This window comes from Dromaius novaehollandiae, chromosome Z (genome assembly GCF_036370855.1).
Source record: "Dromaius novaehollandiae isolate bDroNov1 chromosome Z, bDroNov1.hap1, whole genome shotgun sequence".
Taxonomy (NCBI): Eukaryota; Metazoa; Chordata; class Aves; order Casuariiformes; family Dromaiidae; genus Dromaius; species Dromaius novaehollandiae.
The window spans coordinates 25,089,815-25,112,334 of NC_088132.1; the positions used below are offsets into that span (position 1 = coordinate 25,089,815).

At 39.5% G+C, this 22,520-nt stretch overlaps 1 protein-coding gene across 1 annotated transcript; it reads left to right on the forward strand.

The window, feature by feature from the left end:
• Positions 1-99: 99 nt before the first annotated feature.
• Positions 100-17,272, forward strand: CZH9orf85 (chromosome Z C9orf85 homolog). Its single transcript, XM_064501214.1, has 4 exons — positions 100-259; positions 9,069-9,175; positions 15,587-15,700; positions 16,393-17,272. Exons 1-4 carry the CDS (start codon positions 158-160, stop codon positions 16,568-16,570), a joined length of 501 nt encoding a protein of 166 aa, XP_064357284.1. The 5' UTR covers positions 100-157; the 3' UTR covers positions 16,571-17,272.
• The last annotated feature ends 5,248 nt before the right edge of the window (positions 17,273-22,520 follow it).

The following is a 22,520-nucleotide window of genomic DNA, read 5'->3' on the forward strand; positions in this document are numbered from 1 at the left end:
GGAGGCGGCGAATGGGCGCGCGCGGGGTGATCGTGCAGACGCCGGCCGCGGCCAATGGGCGGGCTGGGCGGGAGCCCCGCGCCGGCAGCCAATGGGAGGGGGCGGCGCGAGAGCCGCCGCGGGGGCGGAGCGGTTCCGGGGCAAGTGGCGGCGGCGGATGAGCTCGCAGCGGGGGAACGTGGTCCGGCGGCGGCCGCAGCGGCACCAGAACGCGCACGGCTTCCGCAACGACAAGTACGACAGCAGCGCCCGGCGGAAGGTAGGCCGCGCCCGCCGCCGCGCCGCCCTCCCGCCCCGCGGCGACGGCGGGCCGCCGCCGGCCCTTAGGCGCCCGCTGACGCTTGGCGGCGGCGGGGGAGGCTCGGTTCGGCTCGGTTCAGCTCAGGAGAGTCACTGCGGCGTTGAGGGAGCGGTCCCTAACGGGTCTGCCGCGGCGCCTCTCTGTCAGCGGGCCCCGGTCTTAAAGCATAACGCAAATATCCTCTACGATATTTGAAACACGTCTGTGAAGTGGAAAGGCCTAAGCCGGAGAGTTAAGTCAAACCGTTCGAAATAAAATAATTTTATTAAAAAGATAAAAATAAAACATTTGCTGCTGTGCAGTGAATGTAGTAGGTAAACGTTTCCTGCCGTGTTATTAATGTGATTTCTGGGAAGATGTTTAGTGTTGTCCTTCAGAGTTCACAGCTATCTGATGTTGCTTCAGGCATCTTCACATTTTGAGAATTTACTTTGCAGTTTACCTCGTTTTCCCTATAAATAGCAAGTTTCCTCTCTCATACTTTTGATGTAACTTAAACTCACGTTTCCTTTAAGGCTTAAAAAAATATATTCAGATGTTTTCTGGGTAGAAAAAAAACATAAAGAGTGTCTTCAGCTGTTTTATTAGCACTTTTGCTACACACGTTGCCCTGGTTTGATATTTCACACTGTTGTTGTAAATTACCATTCTTGTCTCTTTTGTTTTTAAGCGAGGAAAAGGAAATAGTTTACAGTATATTTTTGGAACATGCTTAATATGCTTGTAGTTGTGATAACAGCAGTGTGGGAGAGGGCAAAGACCAAGAAGTGTGCCTGAGCAGTAACAATAAAGCAGGATGTTTTGTCTTCATAGCTAAACCGAAAAATAGGAATAAAACAGAAGATGAACTTTCTGAAAAAGGTTTATCTGATGCTGTTGCTATTGCTGTTATGTCAGTATCCCTTTAAGTGAACCTGACTGGGTTGTCAAAATGAAATAATTGGGGGAGGGGAAGAAAGTAAAAAATCAAAGCAGTGGCACCAAGAAGGGAATGTTGTTTTAGATGGTTGTATGACTGGTTTCACAGGTTGAACAGGCTGCTTTTGTAGGGCTCCAAGCAGTGCTGGTATTATTTATTGTGTGTCACTACATGATCTCTGATAGGAACATGTTTTCCTGTCTGCCCTGCACGCGTGCGCACGCACACACACACAGTATCCTAGAGAGTCAGTCTGTCAAAAAAGTCTTTTAAGAAAAATGGAACTCCAACATCAGTTTTGTAACTCAAGTACTCTATTAATAACCACAGAGGATTTTCTTTTAATATTTAATATTATGTAGAACTGGCTACACAGTACCATGTACTTAACAACAACAAAGTAGCCAAGGCTCACTGTAGGCATTCACTGTGATATGGGATTGCAGCTTTCTCCCTTCTGTTTCAAGCAAATTATTTCTTCTCCTCTGTACCTGCAGTTCTTGGAGATGGCTGAATGCAGGGTTTTGAAGAAGCCGCTTCCTAATACAGGGTAAAATAACATGGGGTAAAAGAAGAAGGGGGAATGATGTATTTTCATTTGGCACACATTCACATGCAAATTCAATTTTTTTGCAGCTAGTGCTAAGGGATATAGCAGGGTCTGCCTGCAATGATAACTAGGCCTGATCCTGTTATTTAGAAAGTTTGAAAAGAAGTTACACTAACAAAGATTAGGTGGCATTTAATGTTATAGTTTAGATACAGAATTGATAACATTGAGCTTTGCATCTCTTTCCTGTGTCTCTTTGATATACATGTAGACCTGAATGATCAGATGTACCATGGACGTTCAGGCCGTGATGAGGAGAAGGAAGAAATACTATCAGTTTGATCATAAGGACTGATGCAGGAGTGGACATGCTTCTCTCCTACCTTTCCATGATTGAAAGAATGTTTTGAGCTACTGAAAGAGGATTGATCTGCAAATCATTGCTTAAAAAAAAATCATTTAAGATTTATGACCTGCCTCTGACTACTGTTAAACATTGTGCATCTCAAAACTATCTTGCAAGGCTGCAGAACACTTACTAGTTTAAGATTTATGTTATGCTGCATTCATGCACTCCATTAGCAGTGTGGAGTGAACTGCTCTAGCTTCAGGTTGTTCTGTGGGTGGCAATCAGGTCATTATTTGCAGTGCTATTGCTGCTTCTCTCAGTGGAGGAATATCTGCAGAAGAAATTGATCTAATAGTCTTTTGACTTTTCCCTGCTGGCAGTCATTATCCAGTGTTTTATTTATTTATTTATTTTAAAGGTTTTATGCTCTCTCTGACAGTGACCTTGCCATCCTTTTTCTAATCTTAAAGAGCATAGATGTGATTACCTGCAGGACATGCTGACAGATCCATCTGTCTTTCCTGTAATGATGCATCTTTACTATGGCATTATTCGAGGTTAGGCAAGTTGAGGTGAAACACCCTCGCAGCAAGGTACACTGCATCTGTACTATATTTGGGTAACTGCCTACAGCAGTGCTGGGAAAGCTTGCGTGCTAGGTTGAATTGAAGTAGGAAGAGCCAGACTGGGTAAGGCACCCTGTGTTGTGTTAGTTTTTGAATCTGTGAATTTGTTTATGGATACTTGCTTGCTTTACACATGGTATATCTCAGAACATCTGTTTGTGGCACTGAAATGAGGAATATACACTGTGCTATATAAATATACATTTTATATAAAGTATATTATGGAAGTCAACAGGGAAACTGGAAGTGAAGGTGGTTCTAGAGATGAAAGCAAGCAGCATTCAACAAGAACTTTTAGAACTCCATTGTAATAAGATGGTAAACCACAAAGTGATTCATATTTACACCCAGATGACTAATCTGTTTTCCATTTCTTTCCTTTCATTAAATACACTCCAGATATACACCCCAGATAGTCTACATTTCCCTAAGTTTCAGAGGTTATTAGCTCTGAACCTCAGCTTTACCATAATGTTGGTGTCTGTGTAGAAAGTGGAATTTGAAGTAATACTTGCACAATATGTGAGCAAGTGAATCCTTTAGAAGACTTTATTTCTGTCTGAAATGTTTATTAGAACCCCCCAAAAGCTGCCATCTTGTATTATGGGGTTTGGCATCTTCTGTGTTGTGCTATTCTGCTTTATCTGCTTTGTAATCAAACTCTGGTGTTCACGAGTGGAGTTTTGTTTTTCTGAGAAGCATGGTTATTCAGAAATTCTGCACCGAGCCATGTTGACTGAAGCAATATCACATGTGCTTTTGCCAAGGAAGTTTATGCATGTCATTGGCATCATGGTAATTTGCAGCAGAACAGACCGCTGATGGGTCCTCAGTGCTAGAGTTCTGCTTTTAATACAGTGAATTAAAATACATGTATGTGCACAAATAATTAGAAACTTTCAAACAGACAGTGAAGCTTCTGTGAAACCCCATCATTAGCTTTTGGTTGCTTTAATGCTAGCTTAAGCTAGGGATTATTTTGTGTGCCAAGTTAGTAGGTGTAGGTGTGTGTGCTTATTTTAATACATTCTGAACTGCTGTTGGCAGGTTGTTAAATGACTTAATATTGGGTTACTTGGGCATAGAGAGGATTCTGTTTTGTTGGTGTAGGTGACCTGTCAGTGTGTAATAATGCACACATGGAATATTTTGTGACTGTGTACTCAAAACTATGTATATATGTCTGTATTGTATGTTGCCATTTCTGTGGAGAATATATAGAAATAATGTAAGCATTGGCTGAGTTTGTCCTTGAAGGAAGTACAACAGTGGGAGAGATGAAAGAAGAACTATTGAATACAACAGGGAAACAAGAGTAAAAACCATAAAGAAACTGCTGTGATAAACAGAGATTCCAGTCTGTTAAGGTAATTCTTATACTAAGAAATCCATTTCAGACCATGAGTCTTATCATATCTTTGTGTATGAGAGCTGATTACCTGGGTAAAAAAGTTTTGATAGAAAAAGAAAATTGACAACCTTTGTTCAGGTCTGTTTTTATTTTAACTTTCTTTTTTCTTTTTAACTGTTAAAAAGAAAGCAACCTCTTGAATAAGTGAAAGAAAAGGAAAAAAGGAATATATGAAAGTTTACAAAATATATAAAATCAAAAGTGAATGTTAGCAGGAAAAATGAGTAGCAGGGAGATTTCTTTGCTTTAACGAATACCTTCATCGTTCTGAGTGGGAACTGAGAAAGCAGGAAAGTTTCTTTTCCTGCTTGTTAGGAGAGCTCATTCTCATATATACTTTTATGAATTCTAAAATTCTGAAAAAGCAGTTGATTCAAACCTTTAATTATGGATGACTTTGCTTTTTCAAGCATGCTTTGCTTTTGAAAGCGATTTGATACTTTTTGTCAAAAGAAAATGTTGAATTTTGTTAAATGTTACTATTACTGAAACAAGTTGATTTGTAATTTCCTATGATTTTTACACAAACCTATGTTTTTCTGAGCAAAATAAACTTAGAAGACTTTCAAATTAAGGTTAAACTTAGCAAATGCTTCCTGCTTGCTCACTTTACATCAGTCCATCCTCCTCTATTGACTTTCTAAATCAACAACCAGTGAAGGATGGTAAGAGTCATAGTCTCTTTCATATTCTGTTGTGTTGAGCCAATAATTAACTACACCACTCCATACTTAAAGTGCCAACACCATATAAAAAATAAAGGAAATTGCTGAAGGGGAGGAAGAGAGTATGCTGTACATGTGCCTGTTAGAAGGAGGAAATTAGAACTTAAAAGCTGTAGTCTTTCTTTCAATTGTTATCTTCTGAGCAGACATCATATGTGTTTTCTTTGTATTTCTAAGTAGGAGTTGTCCTACAGTTGATTGTGTTGAGATAAGTCCAGGAGTCTGTATGCCTGGGGGAGGATCTTAGTCATACATAAATGTGATTTTTTTATAATAGATACAGTCTAATTTGGTGTCCTGATCTTTTGTTAGTAGTACTATAACATTTACAGCATCCTTTCTTTTAAGAATGATGAGCTTCTATAACAGATATATGTTCGTGATTTAACAAGACATTTTATTAAATCTACTTGAGACTGCCTTCTAACAAAACATTTTCTTCCTGAAGAATAACTTAAATAACTGTAATTACTAGTGTTGTATACTCGATCATTCTATTTAGTGCTTAGAAGAGTTTGTTTTTACTGCTGTGCAGTCTTTATTTCACCCTGTGAATCTCTGAATCTGGATTTTTGAGGGCAGTCTCTGTATTTATTACTTATCTTAAACGTTTATAAAGGCCTCTCTTCTTTTTATCTGCTACTTGTCTTAGTTATGAAGGAGGACTGTTAGCACAATGTGGCTGTTGTGAGTTCTAATACAAAATGGGTAGGGGAGGTTAGGAACTGCTCTTCTTTTTGTTTCTGATCTTAGGAATCATTGTAACTGAATTTTGAGTTTCGTTTTTCCATCTTATCTTTATTCTCAGTCTAACTCTTCTACTCATTAAATTCCTCTTTGAATCTTTACAAATGCTATGCACGAGAGCAGTACACGGGACTTTGGTGGAGAACCAAGAAGCACGAGCATCCTTGCGTAGTTCCTGTGACAGTATTGCTCTAATTCTTAACAAGCTCTCACATCTTTGTACATGGGATAAAGCTGGCCCCTTAGCTCTCCAATCTTTCTAAATTTAGTCACCACTTCCACTATTACTCAAAAATACATCTGAGTACAAGCCGGCTTCACTCTTACAGCATTGTCCTCTACTTAAATTGCATTTTTCCACAGTTCCCATAGGGAATGTTCACTTTCATTGAATTGTCTCCCTGAAGCTAGTGGCTTAGTCAAATCAAGCTGGTGGCTTAAAAGTGGTATCTAGCACTTCGGAGTATGATAATGTCTCTTAGGGATTCAAGGTAATAAGTAAAAGTTTGACTTGATATCATTGGATTCATTTCTCTTCATGATTTTAGTCTATAAGCTGATAGCTGTTAGTTTTTTGGTCAGTATTCTTACTCTTTAGATTTTCACTGAATATTTGAAGTGTCACTGGTCATACCAAGAAAATGGACAGCGTGGCGGAATAAACTGAAATGGACTGTGTCTAAATAATCTGAATACATTGACTGGCTTTGACCGAGATTGACCGACTTTTTCTTTAAGCTAGTGGGACTGTTGTTGAAATTGAATTACATTAGCTTTCTTTTACTTTGTTTTATAGCTTCTTGTGTGTTATTCGTCTTAAAGCCTTTTTCTTGTTGGTGAAACAATGTGCTAAAGAACATAGAGGGAGCACTGATCTCTGGGATGAGGACATCAGATGAGAACTCAGGGCTGTGCTGTTAAACACACACACACACACACACACACACACACACACACACACACACACACACACACACACACACACACACACACACACACACACACACACACACACACACACACACACACACACAAAAAGCAAAAAACCCAAAACAGCCTTTATGCTGCATAGTAGCCTCTTGGCCTTCCAGTAAAGTGAATGTTGGTATTGCCATGCACAGAGAAGACTTGTATGATGAGTAATATGGAAAGGCCTCTTAGGAATTTGGGATGGCCTTCATTTTAATTGTCTGTGATGAAAATATTCATCACTGTTTGTGTTCAGCAGCCATATGAGAAGCATTTGGGGGGCAGGGCGGGAAGGCGTTATAAAGGTCTCCTGATAAGGGTTATTCGTATTTCCGTGTTTCATAACTAATGTTTAGTACAGTTATTTTTAAGAAGGATTTTTAATCAGCTACCCGTTTGACAAACTTTAAAATAGGAATTACTCTCACCTCCTGTTTGAAGGAAATTAATTCTTCTGTATTGCTTGTGCCGTATGCAGCCCTTCTGAGCGTGGCCTCTTGCATGCCAAGTATGTGGCACATTGAGCCTCTCTGTGTCATCACTTAGTAACAGGGCTTCCGTCTCCACTTGGGATGCCACCATCTATTATTGGAAACTAGTTAGTTAGCGGCAAGGAGGCTAACTCCCTGTTTAGAGACATCACTTAGCAGCAACTAGCTGTGTTCAGCTCAAACTACTGCAGTCTTTTGAAGTTTATTGGGCTTCTCCTTAACGACACTAAAAATAGCTAATTACAGTAAAGTGCTTCTGGGAATACAAATTACAGTGTTTGTGTTTTGCTCCCCTCCTGCATTACTAATTAATGCAAATCAGTAGAGCAAGAGGGAGAACTGGGGAAGTTCAGGCGAATTTGCAGGTTATTAGATGTTTATTCAGGCCATGCTACTTGGAGTCTTACTTTGTGCTATTTAAGCACTGAAAAGAAGGCTTATCTTCAAACTATGTGAATTTTGAAAGAATGAAGCACAGTCACTGCTGACAGAACTTTGAACTGCCAGCCTTTTAACAAATATATGTGAGAACTTACCAATGATTTTCTTCCCTCAGAAAGTTTCTAGGTTAGCTAGTTTGTGTTTTCTGAAAAATTTCATTCATAATACATTCCTGACATCAGAATCATGGCCACCCCCTGCCTTAAGCATTTTGCAAAAGCATTTTGCAAAACCTGTGGTTTTTTGTTGTTTTTTTTTTCTTTTAACACACGAACTCTGTCAGTCACTTGCAAGAAAAATAACTGTCTTTTAACTGAAACAGTCAAAAAGCACCACAGTTTCAGGTAAGTGAAGCATGGGAAAATTCATACTGCATGGTTGAAGTTTAGTAAAGATAGAAACAATGAAACCAAGTCCTATGGTATGTTCTCACTCCTAAGCAGTATATCTTCTGCCACATGCCATTTTGGGAATAAAATAAAGACTATATTTTTACAGATAGGCTTGTTCTTTTCTTTATTGTACTGAAGTAGCATTTTGTGGAGCAGTAAGATCTGGGTCATAAAAGGCAATTACTTCAGAAGCTGCTGTATGCATATATAAACTTTTTGATGTATCTGTAAGAGAATAATCTAAACCTTAAACTTAATGCAGAATCTGTCCCAAAGAAGTCCTAGGTGTTCTGAGCATTGGATGTTCTTTTAGACTATGACAATCATGTAATTTTGGTACAATTGCTGTTTTTTAGACTATATTAAAATAGGCGCAATAGAATTTTTGGGGGGAACAGTTACTGTTAAAAGTTACTGTTAAAATTGCCATTGGCACTTTTGGAGAAAGAAGAAAAAAAAGTAGATTGAATTGGTACGTGTTGCATGTTCTTTCATGCAACTGTATGGTTTCCTGTTCTCCAAATAACTTTTCTTGTGCAGATAGTGGCAGCCAGTTGACCTTTTATATTCTCAAGGAGACTAAACACAAAATGTTGCAGAAGATCCTACAGTAAATTTTGCCTTGTCTTGAGGATATACCGTGGTTTAAATGACTTGATGCACTTGAGAGCAAAAATGTATTACTTTGTAGTAAGGAAAGGTTATGATGATAAAGATGTTGAATAGTTTGACAGCAAATGACGTATCAATTCTATTTTGTGCTCTGAGAAAAAGTCCTAAGGCAACCCACTTTATGTACTGTAACAATAGCTTGAGCAATAACAAGTTAAATGTTAAGTCTTTTAAGCTGTTGTCTTTGAATAAAAATGGTGTATTTCACAACCCATTTCTACTTGAAGATATTTGTTTTGTAAAATCTCTAGAGATGGAAATGACCTCATAATTATAAATTAAAAAAAAACCCTTTTGTTATTTATTACTGATAGTTGAAGAAGACTACCTTGCTGCTCTTCCTGCTGTATAAATTTACTACTAGCAATATATATGAATATATACGGAATGCTTACTTTAATATCAATCAACATCTTTCCAAATACTGTATGAATCACAAAAACATTTTTCTTCACTTTTTCTTTTTTATTTTCAGAAAATAAATGCCAAGCTTCATGATGGAGTATGTCAGCATTGTAAGGGTATCTTGGAGTGGCGGGTAAAATTCAGCAAGTATAAACTACTATCAAAACCCAAAAAATGGTGAGTTAAGGTACTTTGTCTTAATCACTGACAATATAATTTCTGAACTTCTTAGAGAATATTCTGGTTTGGGAAACTCCAAAGCAGTAGTTGCTATTATATGACATTCTTCAAATTTGTAGTCTGAAATGATAATATAAATGCAACATTAATCTTCTACTTCATTAATCTTTCCATCTTAAAGTTTTGAGAAGAAAACACAGTAGAAAAGCAATTGATTCCCTCTGCTTTCTGTTAAAATGCTTGAACATTCTTAATACTCACTGTGGACCTGTAAGCATGTCAGTGCACCTTCTTAACAAAAAGAGAAACCTGAACCAGATAAAACCAAATTTTTAAACACTTTATGTGTTAAGTCAATATTAGAGGAAAGCACAAATCTGATTTTCACAGTTGAGAAAGACTATTTGGCAGAGAAACAAGGCAAGGAAGGACTTCTTAATTGTGTGCCCTATCAAAACTCATCATCAGCACTGTTCTCAGCATTACAAGAACCTCTATTCGTATAAAGTATTTGCAATACATGTGTTTCAGTATCTCCTAGCATGTTCTTTCTTTTCTTACATGAAACTGTAATCCTAAATTTTAAATGTTTGGCATTGTTTGTATACAGAGCTGTATTAGGTGTTTTTGGACGAGTACATAACAATAAATACCTTGAAATAATTTATAGGCATGTGATAGGTTAATTTTCTTAAGTGGATATTCTTCCCTTTCTTGTACGTGCTCAGCTATAGAGGTCCTTACCTCTGTGGCTGCAGGCACAGGCCTAACAATGAAGCTAAACTCAAAGAGCTTGGCTGTGGTGTAGATACAGCCAGCTTTGTCACTCTCATTCTCTTTCCATATATGTGTTTTTCTCAGTTATGTACTTCTGAAATACAAAATTATAGAAGAGTTATGAAGAGGTTCTAAATGTAACATGTGCAGCTCCCTGAATGACTGCATTTTATTTTGCTTTTTGGTAGGTTAAAAGGGAAGGAATGTCCATTTGTACTATTTCCCATGCTTGTGAGATGTTTTACTTTTTAATATGAAACACTATCTGGCCTCTGGACTCCATGGAAGGACCCCATATCTATCTTGCATCAGGGATTCATCAAATCCCAACCAAATTCCTTATTGACAAAGGGGCTCAGGTGTCCACACTCTCAAAGGTGGCAGCAAAGAGGGCAGGTGTTGCCATGAGGAGGCACCAGGTCCGACTACTTGGATACACTGGTGGAAGAGAAGCGTGCCCAGTAGCAAGAGCTTATCTGCACCTCCCCAACGGGAAGTGAGCAACCCTGTGCCAGCTGGCTGTCACCGAGAGTGGGGACAATGTCTTGGGGTTTGATGGGGCAGACAATGGTTACTCCTGAATTGTAGTACCTGGGCGTTTGGGACACCCCAGCAGATAGGCTGAGAGGAGGACAGCAAGGCCACCCGAATCAGGCTACTGAGGATTGCCCCTCCTCTGCCAAATTCTAAAATCACTCACATGTCCCCAGATCTTCTATCTGCTGCAGCCAGGAGAGGGGCCCACAACATAGTACAAGATTAAGATTGAAAGCAGGAAGTGCAGCTCTCCAACCAGCACTGCCCTTGAAAACAGGGAAGTCCCTGTGGACCACCTGGCAAATTGATTATGTGGGGCCCCTGCCTCGTACGGCCATGGGGTGGAAATATATTCTAACTGGAGTTAGAATATAAGTCGTCTCTGGCTTACTAAAAGATGGCTGTATCCCAGTCATTAAGGGGTAACCCATCTGGACTCACCTGGCCAAGATACACTATTCTTATTTTCACAGGGTTAGTAAGCGAGGGCTGAAGCTACGAATCCTACTGGCAGGACTGAAACTAGTAGTACTGCTTATTTTTTTCCCAGATTGCTAACCTCTAACTGAGGAAGTACTACCCTGAAAAAAAGTCAGATTCATCCTGAGGAAATCCTGTGCGAAATGAATTCTTTCCAAATGATAAGGATAGTGGGAAGAATGATAACGCTAGTACTTGTTACTGATGGTATGGGAGCACCCCCACAAAACGAGCGGTTCAAATGTAATGTAATCGTAAAACAAATACAACTCTTTGGCTGCCATATTAATACCTCCTCTATTGCAGCTTGTTTAAACAACCTGGGATTGACTGAGGGAAACCCGCTACCCATCCGCCTCTACTTCCCAGATTTAGAGGAGGACTTAAATAATACTTGGGCTAAAGGAGGGTCATTTGTCTTCCAGCTGGAAGCCAGTGACCCACCATGGCACAATTATGGCTGAAAGGTAAAACCTGCACTGACCAAGGTGTGTACCTGAATGGTACTGCACAGGGAAGGAAGACCACCATCCCATGCACTACCCTCCCATGGGGGCTGCCTTGTGCTCTTGACCAATGGAGTCGAGAAGATCACTCATTGAAATGGGAGTGGTTAGAAGAACTTGCCCCATGGTGTACGGCATGCCCTAAAGTCAAAGGACATGAGTGTCTGATATACGGTCAGGATGGAACTCGGAGGATACTAGGAGAAGGAAAACAAACTAAATTCTCCCTTTGCCCAAAATCATGTCAGTGGGGAGGAAGAGGATCATTGTGGGGACATGCTTGGAGAGGACCCAAACACTCTCGCAGCCCCCCTCCCAAAAATCCTGAATGGAAGTGCACATTCCTGTTGCCTTGTAATGCCTCATTCCATCTGCTCATGACCTTTCCCCCCTTATGGCATGTGCTGGTGCAAGGTTGTCTCTGTGCCAACAGCTTCGCACCTAATTTCACCAAGAAACTCTTCAGAGATTATTTTTATCTCACAGATGGGAAAAGGACCTTTGTAGCTGAATACAAAAAAGCAACTGTGCCAGCCCCAAGAGGAATGGTTTGGGCATGCTCAGACTGCACGCTATATACCCTACTCCCTGCTATGCTTGTTGGGGTACAATGCTCATTAGCTATCCCATTGCTCTGTCCTAAGTCATATTATCCAGGCCTCCCTTCCTCTCAGAAGTGGGGATGAGTTAAAAGGTCAACTCTAAGGTGAGACCTGTCACACAGAGAAAAGGTTCAGAAGCAGTTGCTCTGGGGACTAGAGGGATATTTCAGCTGGGGAATTGCATCAGCTAAAACCCAAGAACAATTAGTGCAAACACTTGATCAAGTAGAAATACTGGCTAAAGCCACAGTGAACAGCCTAACTCTCCTAAGTGAGCCTGGAGATGCAATCGCTCACATCACACTACAATTGAAAACTGCTGTGAACCTCATGCTGTTGAAGGAGGGAGGAGTCTGTGCCTCTTGAATGTCTCCAGTGAAGACTGTTGCATGCACATTCCCAATGTCTCCCAGCCACTCTCCCTAAAAATTACGTGAATCTGCCAAGTAGCAGCTGACTCTGCAAGCATACAGGATAGAATATATTCATCATGGCTAAATCAACTATTTGGACTGATGGGTTTCTGACTTTTGGGGTGGCTTGCAAGCCTACTCCAGCCATTGTTCACTGTTTTGATAACCATTATTATTGTAATGGTAGTAATAAGTGGTAATTGGTAATAGCGAAACAAGTCCTCACACTCCCATACCAGCCTCTTCCCTCGGCCAAACCAGAGGAAGATGCTCCACCAGAGAGTAAACCTATAAGAGAGGAAATAACCACTGTATATATTTATGACACAGAGGCAAGAGGTGACCACGCCACCACTCTGTGAAAGCATTGGAGGTTTGACTATGGTCATGGGGCAGAAGTGTGGTGGAGCGCAACTATCCCCCCACCCTGGCCATCTCAGGCCCAAAGTGTGGTGGAGCGCAACTACCTCCCGCCGTTATCTCAGGCCCCAGCTGACCGCAAATAACTGACAGCGCCCTGGGCTGACCAGGAGGAACTAGGCGATACTGATTGCAACTGGTGAGGCCAGAAAAAGGCATGAGGTCAGCCAAAAGGGGTGTATTTTCCCCAGCGTGGCATGGGGTCAGCAAAGAGGGGTATCTCCTCACCAAATATTGTATGACCATGAGTCAAACTCCATGCCCATACATAGTGCTGCAGCCCGTGGAGCTCTGCTGCATGGCCGTGGGCTGCGTGGTGGTGAATCTCCCCTAGAGTTAGGACTCCTCTCAAGGTTACTTGAGAGTTACTCATCAGAGAGAACCTCTGATGAGAAACTGTTGGAGTGGTAAGAAACCGAGACTCAGGCAATAATGAATGTGCATTAAGATTTGCTTGCTATGACTGCACTGTATAACCTCTTCAGTAAATCTGTTTGCAATAAACCCAGAGATAATAATACCATAATAACACATAACCACCCCACACCCCACGACAAAAGGAAGGACAAGATTGTGAAGAATTTCAATGGGTGAAGCTTCTAGATTATGTCTGTGTTGTATTTAAGAAAGTAACCGTCGTGTGATAAGAGACTGAATTTTTCAAATTGGAGAGTGAAAATGAAGGACTTCCATGCACTTGACCTTTCTTTTTTCTTAACATTGTCAAAATCATGATTTTTAGTATAGCAACCACAAATTATCCCAAGATCTAGTTCACTTCTATTTCACATATTTGAACATTACAAATTAAAGTATTTAAAGAAAAAATCTGTCTACTTTGCATTGATAATGCCACTGTTTGGTAAGACACTCCTGGTCTTTGCAACTGAGTGTGTGTGGGGAAATACTAAACAGGTATTTTCAGTGAGCTCTCACTGTAGTTTTTTACTGAGGAAGAGGGAAGACCAGAAACATGAAGCAAATCACAGTTTGCTTTTGTCAGATGTGTCCTGCAATAATCACAGAATCACAGAATGGTTGAGGTTGAAAGGAACCTCTGGAGATTGTCTAGTCCAACCCCCCTGCTCAAGCAGGGTCACCTAGAGCACATTGCCCAGGACCCTATCCAGACAGTTTTTGAATATCTCCAGAAAGGAGACTCCACAACCTCTGTGCTCTGTTACCCTCACAGTAAAGTTTTTCCTTGTGTTCAAATGGACTTCCCCACATTTCATGCCTCTCATCCTATTGCTGGGCACCACTGAAAAGAGTCTGGCCCCATCTTCTTTACACCCTCCCATCAGATATTGGAACGAATCGATAAGATCCCCCTGCAGTCTGCTCTTCTCCAGGCTGAACTCGCAACCTCTCCTCATATGAGAGATGCTTCAGTCCCTTCCTCATCTTAGTAGCCCTCTGCTGGACTCGCTGCAGTAGCTCTATGTCTCTCTTGTACTGGGGAGCCCAGAACTGGACACAGTACTCCAGATGCAGCTTCGCTAGGACTGAGTAGAGGGGCAGGACCACCTCCCTCGACTTGCTGGCAACGCTCTTCCTAATGCACCCCGAGATACCATTGGTCTTCTTGCTGACTTACTGTTGTTGTTGTTGTCTACCAGGACTCTCAGAGTCTGGGAGTTTCTGCAGAGCTGCTCTCCAGCAGGTCAGCCCCCAAGTTCTTGTGAATTCACAGTTTCATGAAGAGTTGGATATGTGCATTTTAACATAAAAACTCTGCAGAGCCTAGTTGAAGATAATAGGAAGAAGAAGATAGTGCTCAGGAGTGGAACTTGAGAAAGCAAGTCAAAATTCTGTTTCAGAAAATGCTAGTTCATGTGTTTCTCCTTATAAGGCATACAAAAACACTTGACATTTTTCTTCAGCCTGTTTTAGCCAAGTCTGCAAATCTGCTGTTGAGAGCTGTATGCTCAATCCTTTCTGATGGACCTGGAGTGCCTGAAGAACCAAGGAAGGGTATCTTTAGGCCAGCCACATACCATGCGATATATTGTTTTGGTTTCTGCTCTCCAAAAATACAAAGCTTTAAAGATACTAGGTGAATATTAAGCCATAGCAATTTAGAAATGATTTAATATATGGGGTTTTATCATGTCTCGAAAAGCACAGCCGAAAATCTCTGGTTAGTTATGTTGGTTTTTTTTAGAACAGAACAGCATTTCGTGCAGACTTATGTTCCTAGAAAGCAAACTCCAGCACTGGCTTTGTTTATATTCTGAGAAGTTCAAGAGGAAGACATTATACTGTTTGGCTTGAAAGCCTTTATTTGTAAAGTGCATGTGCCTTTTTGTACTGTATTCTGATTTTCTTTTATTGTTAAGCCAGAGGAAAAAGTTATGCAGCTTCTAAAGCAAAACAGCCTGTTGAAATGAATGGAAAGATCAGTGTTTTGCCACTTGGAATGTAAAAATTCTTACTTTTTATGTTTCTTTTTTGTTTCTAGTTTTAAAAATTATTTCTGAAAAAGTTAAAGGAGAAGGAAAGTAGGCAATGCTGTTTGTGTTTTAGCAAGCATCAAAAACAATTGTTTCATATGAAATTGACTGTAACAGTGCCTCTTCAGAAGAATACAGTAGTTTATATTGTCTTTGAACATAGAATGTTTAATAAGTGCCTACAAATAGTGTTTTAATGCTGTTTTCTTTCTCTTCACAGTGTCAAATGCCTCCAGAAAGCTGTAAAAGATCCTTACCATATTATTTGCCGACCCTGTGCTTGTAAACTAGGAATCTGTGCTAAATGTGGAAAGGAAGAAGAAATTGTAATTCCGTAAGTAGCTCTTAGATCACACACCTTCAGTACCGTACTTCTGTCTTCCTCTTTTAATAAAGCACGTTTGGAAACTGCCTAGGAGCTGTCGTACTTCATGCCCATATTCTGAATAATCATGACAGGAGTCATTAAGAGTCATTAGCTTCAGTTTCCTCTGCTGAAGCCAGGGTGAAATGCCTATTGATGTTAGTGTGGCTAGGCCAAATAATTCTTACTTGGATAAGACACTTTATGGTAATATCAAAGGGTAAATTGCATCTCCTCCTTCAGAACAAAGCACTTTAAAATGGATAGAGCACCATAAAATATGCATAAGCCAATTTACTGTTTGCATTTAGTCTGTCATTTTATGATTCAGTTACTAGTGAACAGAAGTAAACTAAACAAGGGCTGATGTTGAGCTCAGTAGCTACAATATATTTAGTAGTTTTATCTTTATTGAGCATCCTGAATTCATTTACTAGTACCTGTCAGCTGGCCAGCAGTTGTTTAGTTGGTCAACCTATTCACAGATTTTTTTTTTCTTCAGAGACTTTTTTTTCTTACTGTCCTTTCTATTTAACATGAAAGTAACTTTAAGTTGTCACTCCTGTCCTAAGTAACATATTCTACTTTTCATTCCTTTCTTATTTAAGAGAAAAATGAATTCCAAAAGTAGCCTGGTGATACCTTCATTTTGCTTTCTGTAGGATTGATAAAGGACAAGACAGAACTGAGAGTGAGGCTACTGAAAATGGCCAAGAGAGAAGTGGATTGGAGGATGAACTGGATTTTGAAGCAAACTTCAGTAGTACAGACAATGATGAAGATTCTGATGTGCTTGAAGAAAGATTTAAAAGCATGAATTTTGAAAGGACAGAAGTCTGAAAGTTTGAGTTTCTACTTAAGAGGCTGAATAAAATAAAATGTAGTAAGCTGATGTTTGCCTTGAATTTCTGTTCTGAAAGCCTGGTTTGACATCTACAATCCTTGCATATAAAAGTTGGCACTTTGTCTATTGATGCTTGTTAGGTTCTTTGGGGGAGGGGCAGGAAGGGCATTAATAAATACACATTCCTGTATTAAAGCAGGAATTCTTATGGAAAGATTCAGAACTTGAATCTTTAAGCACAGATGTTTTTTGCATATATGTGACAACTTCCTATTTCTCTGGAATAAAGCCTCTCTGTGGAATTGTTCTAAATTCAGTATTATGTGACTGTTGTATAGCCACTTGGAAAGCTATGTGGAAAATCTGTAGGATATATAAAGGGCCCTGTCATAAAAAGGAAAAGCTAAACCAACTATGGCAGTTTTCTGAAGGAAAAACTTGAGACTCTTGCTCGTGTCAGTGAGCTTCCAAACAGAGTTGAGAAGTCAAGTGCCATTATCCTTATGCCTGCTGTTTGTTTTGTGCGCAGAGGCCTGAATGCCATCACGAGTACCTGAATGCCATCACCAGTACAGTTCATGAGCAATTCATGCTTACTTACTATATATAAATGTGGATTTAAAATTTGTGATTGTTATTACTAGCAATGTCTGGAAAATGAAGAAAAATAAAGAAAACTTTTCTAGAATTTCTCATAATTGTTTTCACATGTTCTTTTCCTTTGAATGCACATCTAATTTAGTTTTTCCTGATATGAAAGCACTTGTGTATCATGTAGAGATGCTCATATGGAACTGCATTTATTTTTGTTGCTATTTTAGATACAGATAGATGCATTATAGTGCAGGATGTATAGTTACTTCTCCCTGATTTTCAAATCTTTCTAGAGGTTATTTCAATGTAGATTAAGATCTAGAAAGAGCTCAGCTAAATTAGCAGTAACTATCTCTTGCTGTAACTCAAAATGCTTTGATTTCTTTTATATAATCTATTACTTCAGTAAATAAAGTTGAAGAAATACTTCCTAGTAATTAAATGATTTAAGTAAAATATTTTATTTGGACTTATCCTGTGAACAGATGACAACATAACAGCCACACATCCTGCCTGTAGTTGTGCCTGGTCCGCAATAGCAGGCACAGCAAACACTTGATTTCCAGACTGGCTTCTTCAGATGAATTGTAAGAGACTTGGACTGTGTGATTTTGTATTTCTTTCAAATGAGGGAAATACCGAAATTTTAGTTTCTTCTGGGTGGAGATAGAACATCTGCCGCCCCATGGCTGTTGTAGTTGACCTTAGCTATAAAAAAATCCCTCGGTTATCAAGATAAGGAACACTAAGACATTCAGCAGTCAGTAGGACAGAAATTACACTAATTTAAAGGACAACTTATCTACATATTTAGCATTTAATGAGACTAATGGCCAACAGCAACTGCAAAATCCTAATTATCAGTTGTGAAACAATGAGCTCATACAGGCTTTTCTTAACTGCCTAGGTGATTGTCACTACACATCAGGCCTTAAGAAAAGGCTTTTTCTTTTATTATTTTTTATTTATTCAAGTTCATCTTTCATTTTTATATAATTTAATGCTACAATAAAACACCTCATTTGCCTTTTCTAAGTCATTTGTAAAATTGTATCTTAATAGCTAAAACATGTATTTGTAATGATCTCTAAGAACTAGTAATTGCCCTGTTTCTCTTCTTTTGTTGTTGTTGTTCCTTTTCCCTGCTACCCTTCAACTGTTCACAAATTTGATCAAACATCATTACCTGAGAGATTATTGTAATTTTTCTGTCACAGGTATTTCTTTTGTGCGGCTGGATTTTGCCAAGTGTTTTGTGGTAACCCTTAGCAGCAAGCTGCTGATAAGCATTCTGCTCTTTATTGCTGTGATGCATCATGATTCTTGTGGCTCTTCCCTGAGACAAAGTCTAAAGTTTACCGAGTGTTTGGGGAGTTTTCTCTGTCTGTCCTTCTGGAGTTGCTTATTGCATAGTTGTCTGCTGTCATAAAGAACTAAGGTTGATGACCCAAACAGCCCATCTCCTTTCCCCACCCAGTCTCTAAGTATGTTGTTTATCAGCTAAACAACCACTTTTGTGAGCAAAGGCATAGGTTCTTTCACTTCAACTAATAAAAAACAAGAAACGCCTAATTTAAAAATCTGTAAAAGGTGATGATTTGTCTTGGCCGAGTCAGATAGGGAAGCTGCAGAGCACCAGCAGGTGCCTGGTGGCAGAAAGCAAGGTTGGCTTGGCCGCTCTGCTGTCTGGCCCCATCAGAAGTGATTGGAAACTGGGGTGAAGGTTATGTTGTGCTGAGAGATGAGTTCTCCCAACAGGACAGCGGTGACACCTGCCTTAGTGTGACATCGCCTGTTGTCCTGCCAGTTGACGTCAGTAATGACATTGAGTAAACAAGGAATAACCCCCCCACACGTGACGAGTGGGGGTGGCAAATTAATAGGTAATTTGGAATTAGCTTCAGAAAGGGGCTCTGTGAAGAGGAAGCAACGCGTTTCATACAAAACGAACTTTGCTTTCGAAAGTGATGTACGTAAAGCAAAGAATCTGTTAGGCGGAAAAATTTGGTCACGGTCTAGCCCTTTGCCCAGAGGTGAGAGGAAATCCTGAAATGATAGGAAAATGTGTCATGGAACTGACAATAGCTGCCTAATCTGAAAATAAGGGGAAGGGCTCTCTGGTCAAAGCGGTGACAATCTGTCAACACTAGGGAAGAGCAATGGCACACAGATAAGCAAGATGTAACAACAAAGCTCAAAAAGTAGGAAAAATCCCCTCAAGTTAATTAGTCTTTTCATCATATACCGAATCCTTTGTTCAGAGTTGACTTAGGTAGTTGGTACTGCAGATGATAAAACTATGCTTAGATGACAGACAGCTACAGTGCTGGCTGGCTGGCATTAGCCTCTGTGAGGACAAGATGTGATTCTGGCAAGGTTTCCCTGTGTTTAATTCCTGTGCCTAGAAGAGATGCTTTCGGAAATGACTGCTGCAACTAAAACCACATGCTAAAGCTCTCAAGATTGCTAACTTAGAAGAGTTTGTGTATGTTTGCTATTATAGAGAAAAGGAGTTTTTATTTTCCTGGAGACGACTCTAACAGGGAAAGAAAAGGAACAGTTTTGATTTTATTGTCTAATTTGTGACCAAAGTTAGAGCGTATTGGGAATGCCTGTAAGGTTTGGTTTTCATAAGACTTTTAATTAATAGTTCCAAATTTCAAGTTCTTTGTGAACAACTTGCTGAACAGAGGATTATCCAGGGGCAGAACTGCTTTAAACCCTGGTCTTAGATAAAATCTTATTTAGATGAGAAAATCAAAAGAAGGAAGGAGATTAGAAGTCTTATAAGAGATTTCTGAGAAAAATTTTAGGGTAGTTACATAACAGGAATAGTCCTTTGATTTTTACTTTTTTTTATTTGAGATTTTGAAAGGTCTTTACTCTTCTTTTCTTTCACAAGGAATAATGAATTAGTATTTGTAAGCCTTAAGAGAGGGGGAATAATAATATCACCATGGCTGCAGGACATTGAGATGCAGTTTAAGTGCACTACGTAGGATGACTGATGGGGCGGCGGGTTACAGAGTCAGGAACTGAACTGAACCTTATTGGTCCTTACCTAACATATTCCTGGAGAAGAGAATGATAGATGTTAATAATTAGTCATATGAAGAATAAAGGAGATGCAGTGATGCTGCTGACACAGTTGGATTCCTGTTAACTGATTGTCCTTCGAGTGTCATCAATTCTCATTTAGTGTGACTCAACACTGACAGTAATTAATTAGATAATGGACCATCAGCATGTGGAAATAAGGCATGCAAAATCATTCTCACTTCACAAGGGAAATGCTTATCATAGGCTTGTGCTGTCAGAACATGTCATTGCTAATTTGAGCAAATTAAGATTTCTGCAAAAACAAATTCCCATAAAAGGATTTCCTAAGAGAGTCCAGATTCACTGTAGCATGAGAAGAGTCCAGTATGGATGCAGTGCTGAGTCCTGGCATAATGACCTTTGTTAAAAGTTCACAGGCATCTCAGATATCCTATCATCAAATGTTTCTGAAGTATCAGGCCATAAAAAAAGCATTGCTAGTTGATTTACAGCTAGCTTTGCATGGGGCTGAGCTCCTCTATTTTTGTCCTGATTACTGATTAACTCCTCTGAACTACTAATGCAGTACAAGCCTCTGAAGATTTGTAGGGTCACTGGTTAATTAAAAAAGGATGATTTGTTTTCTCCCTCTAACGGGCATGTGCTTAGATGCTGAGATGCAAATCATTCCATTAGCAAGGAAAATAGAGGAAAAAATTGCAGGTAGCAAAAGATGAGCCACCTGGTAACCCTCGAGCCCTACAATTATGCCTTTGCTTTGTTCAGGAGTTCTCATATAGATGGACTCTGGCAGAAAATGCAAATCTACCTCTGCTTATAGGAAGCATGAGGCTGACTTACAGAGTTAATGAGTAAAGGCTTAGAAGTAGCATGGAGAGACATTCTTAATATCCAGGTGTTTAGTGAGTTGGTCACGCACACTGTCAACATCTGTTTCACTTCATTTTTCTGCCTACCTTTTAACTGACAGCTATTAAAAGGACAAAAGATGCATATAAAAAAGAAAATTTCATAACTCATCATATAGTCGATATGAAAAGACAGGTTCCTGCCCTCAGAATGGTTGCATAAACTAGTATTTGAAATGAAGTATTCTGTGTAGGGATTGGTAAAATATTCTTGGACAAATGAGCTTTAACATAGATTTGAAATGAAGTACTTGATATATTATTTCATGTCGCAGATTTTCTTGTTAGAGCCTCTAAAAAGGTTTAGATGAAATCACACAGGGAGTTACTTTTTTTCTTACTGAAGTTCATGAGAAAACTGCTATTTGCAATAATAGAGAGAGGATCCATAATTTAGTCACAGATAAAAGGCTTGAATTTGAAGAACTGAAAAATGAGGGCTGAAGACTACATCCTTCACATTAAGATTTGGCCTGATTTTCAGATACATGTACCATCTCTGTTTTCTTTGATACAGATTTAGAAACCCAAGTTAGAAGGGTCTGGCAAAATTACGTAACTTAATGTGCTTTGATTGCAGTATCAAATATTTTTGTGTTTTTCTTACAGCTATAGCTTGCAAGATTATGCTTTTGTACAAAAGATACATGGATTTTATGTGTTCCTGAATGGTAGCCCTCACTTGAAATCTCCTGTTTGAGGACGGCTTGCATTTCCGAGTCTCGACTGTCACAGCCCTGTGCCTAGCACTTGGCTTGCTGTTTCCTAAATCCTGCATGAACATATGTGACATAATGAACGAAGAGAATCTATGAAGAATATCTGTAGTTTGCATATGAATATGTGTAGCATTAGTGAAACTTGTAACATTCACTGCATAAATAATTGCAAGCTACATCTGTGACAGTCTGAGATGCTTTTTCTCATAGACCTTAGTCTATCTCCTTGGTATTTTGTTCCTTTTAGGGTCATTTTCTATCTTTGTCCCACGCCCTCGTTCTGCACCGTGGAAGCTGCTGGCTTGAATGAAAGCTGATACAGCCTCTGACTGACAGCAACAATAGATTACTCTGGGTTATTCCCAGGAGCAGCAGCAGAGTTGCTGCCATAACCATAAAGCAAACTGCTTGCTCGGAAGCGGTGATATTTGTGAGATATGTATGAAATAAAATGAGGCTACAGGTCCCGGGGAAAGGAAAAAAAGGCCCCTAAAATGTTTTTTGTTGGTAGAGTAGTGTAAAAAACCCCCAAACCTTCCAATTCCATAGAAAAGCACAACCCATAAAATAAGACTAAATCTATTCTTTTAGCAATAGCAAATTTGTTATTGCTTACATGACAAAGTTAAAAAAACATCTTTCTCTGGGCATGGCTAACATCTGAT

Excerpts from the sequence above, each read along its gene's own strand:
- CZH9orf85 (XM_064501214.1), top strand. The coding sequence starts at position 158 with ATGAGCTCGCAGCGGGGGAACGTGGTCCGGCGGCGGCCGCAGCGGCAC. Across the intron at positions 9,176-15,586 it reads CTATCAAAACCCAAAAAATG|TGTCAAATGCCTCCAGAAAG; the intron begins GTGAGTTAAGGT and ends TTCTCTTCACAG. Across the intron at positions 15,701-16,392 it reads GAAGAAGAAATTGTAATTCC|GATTGATAAAGGACAAGACA; the intron begins GTAAGTAGCTCT and ends TGCTTTCTGTAG.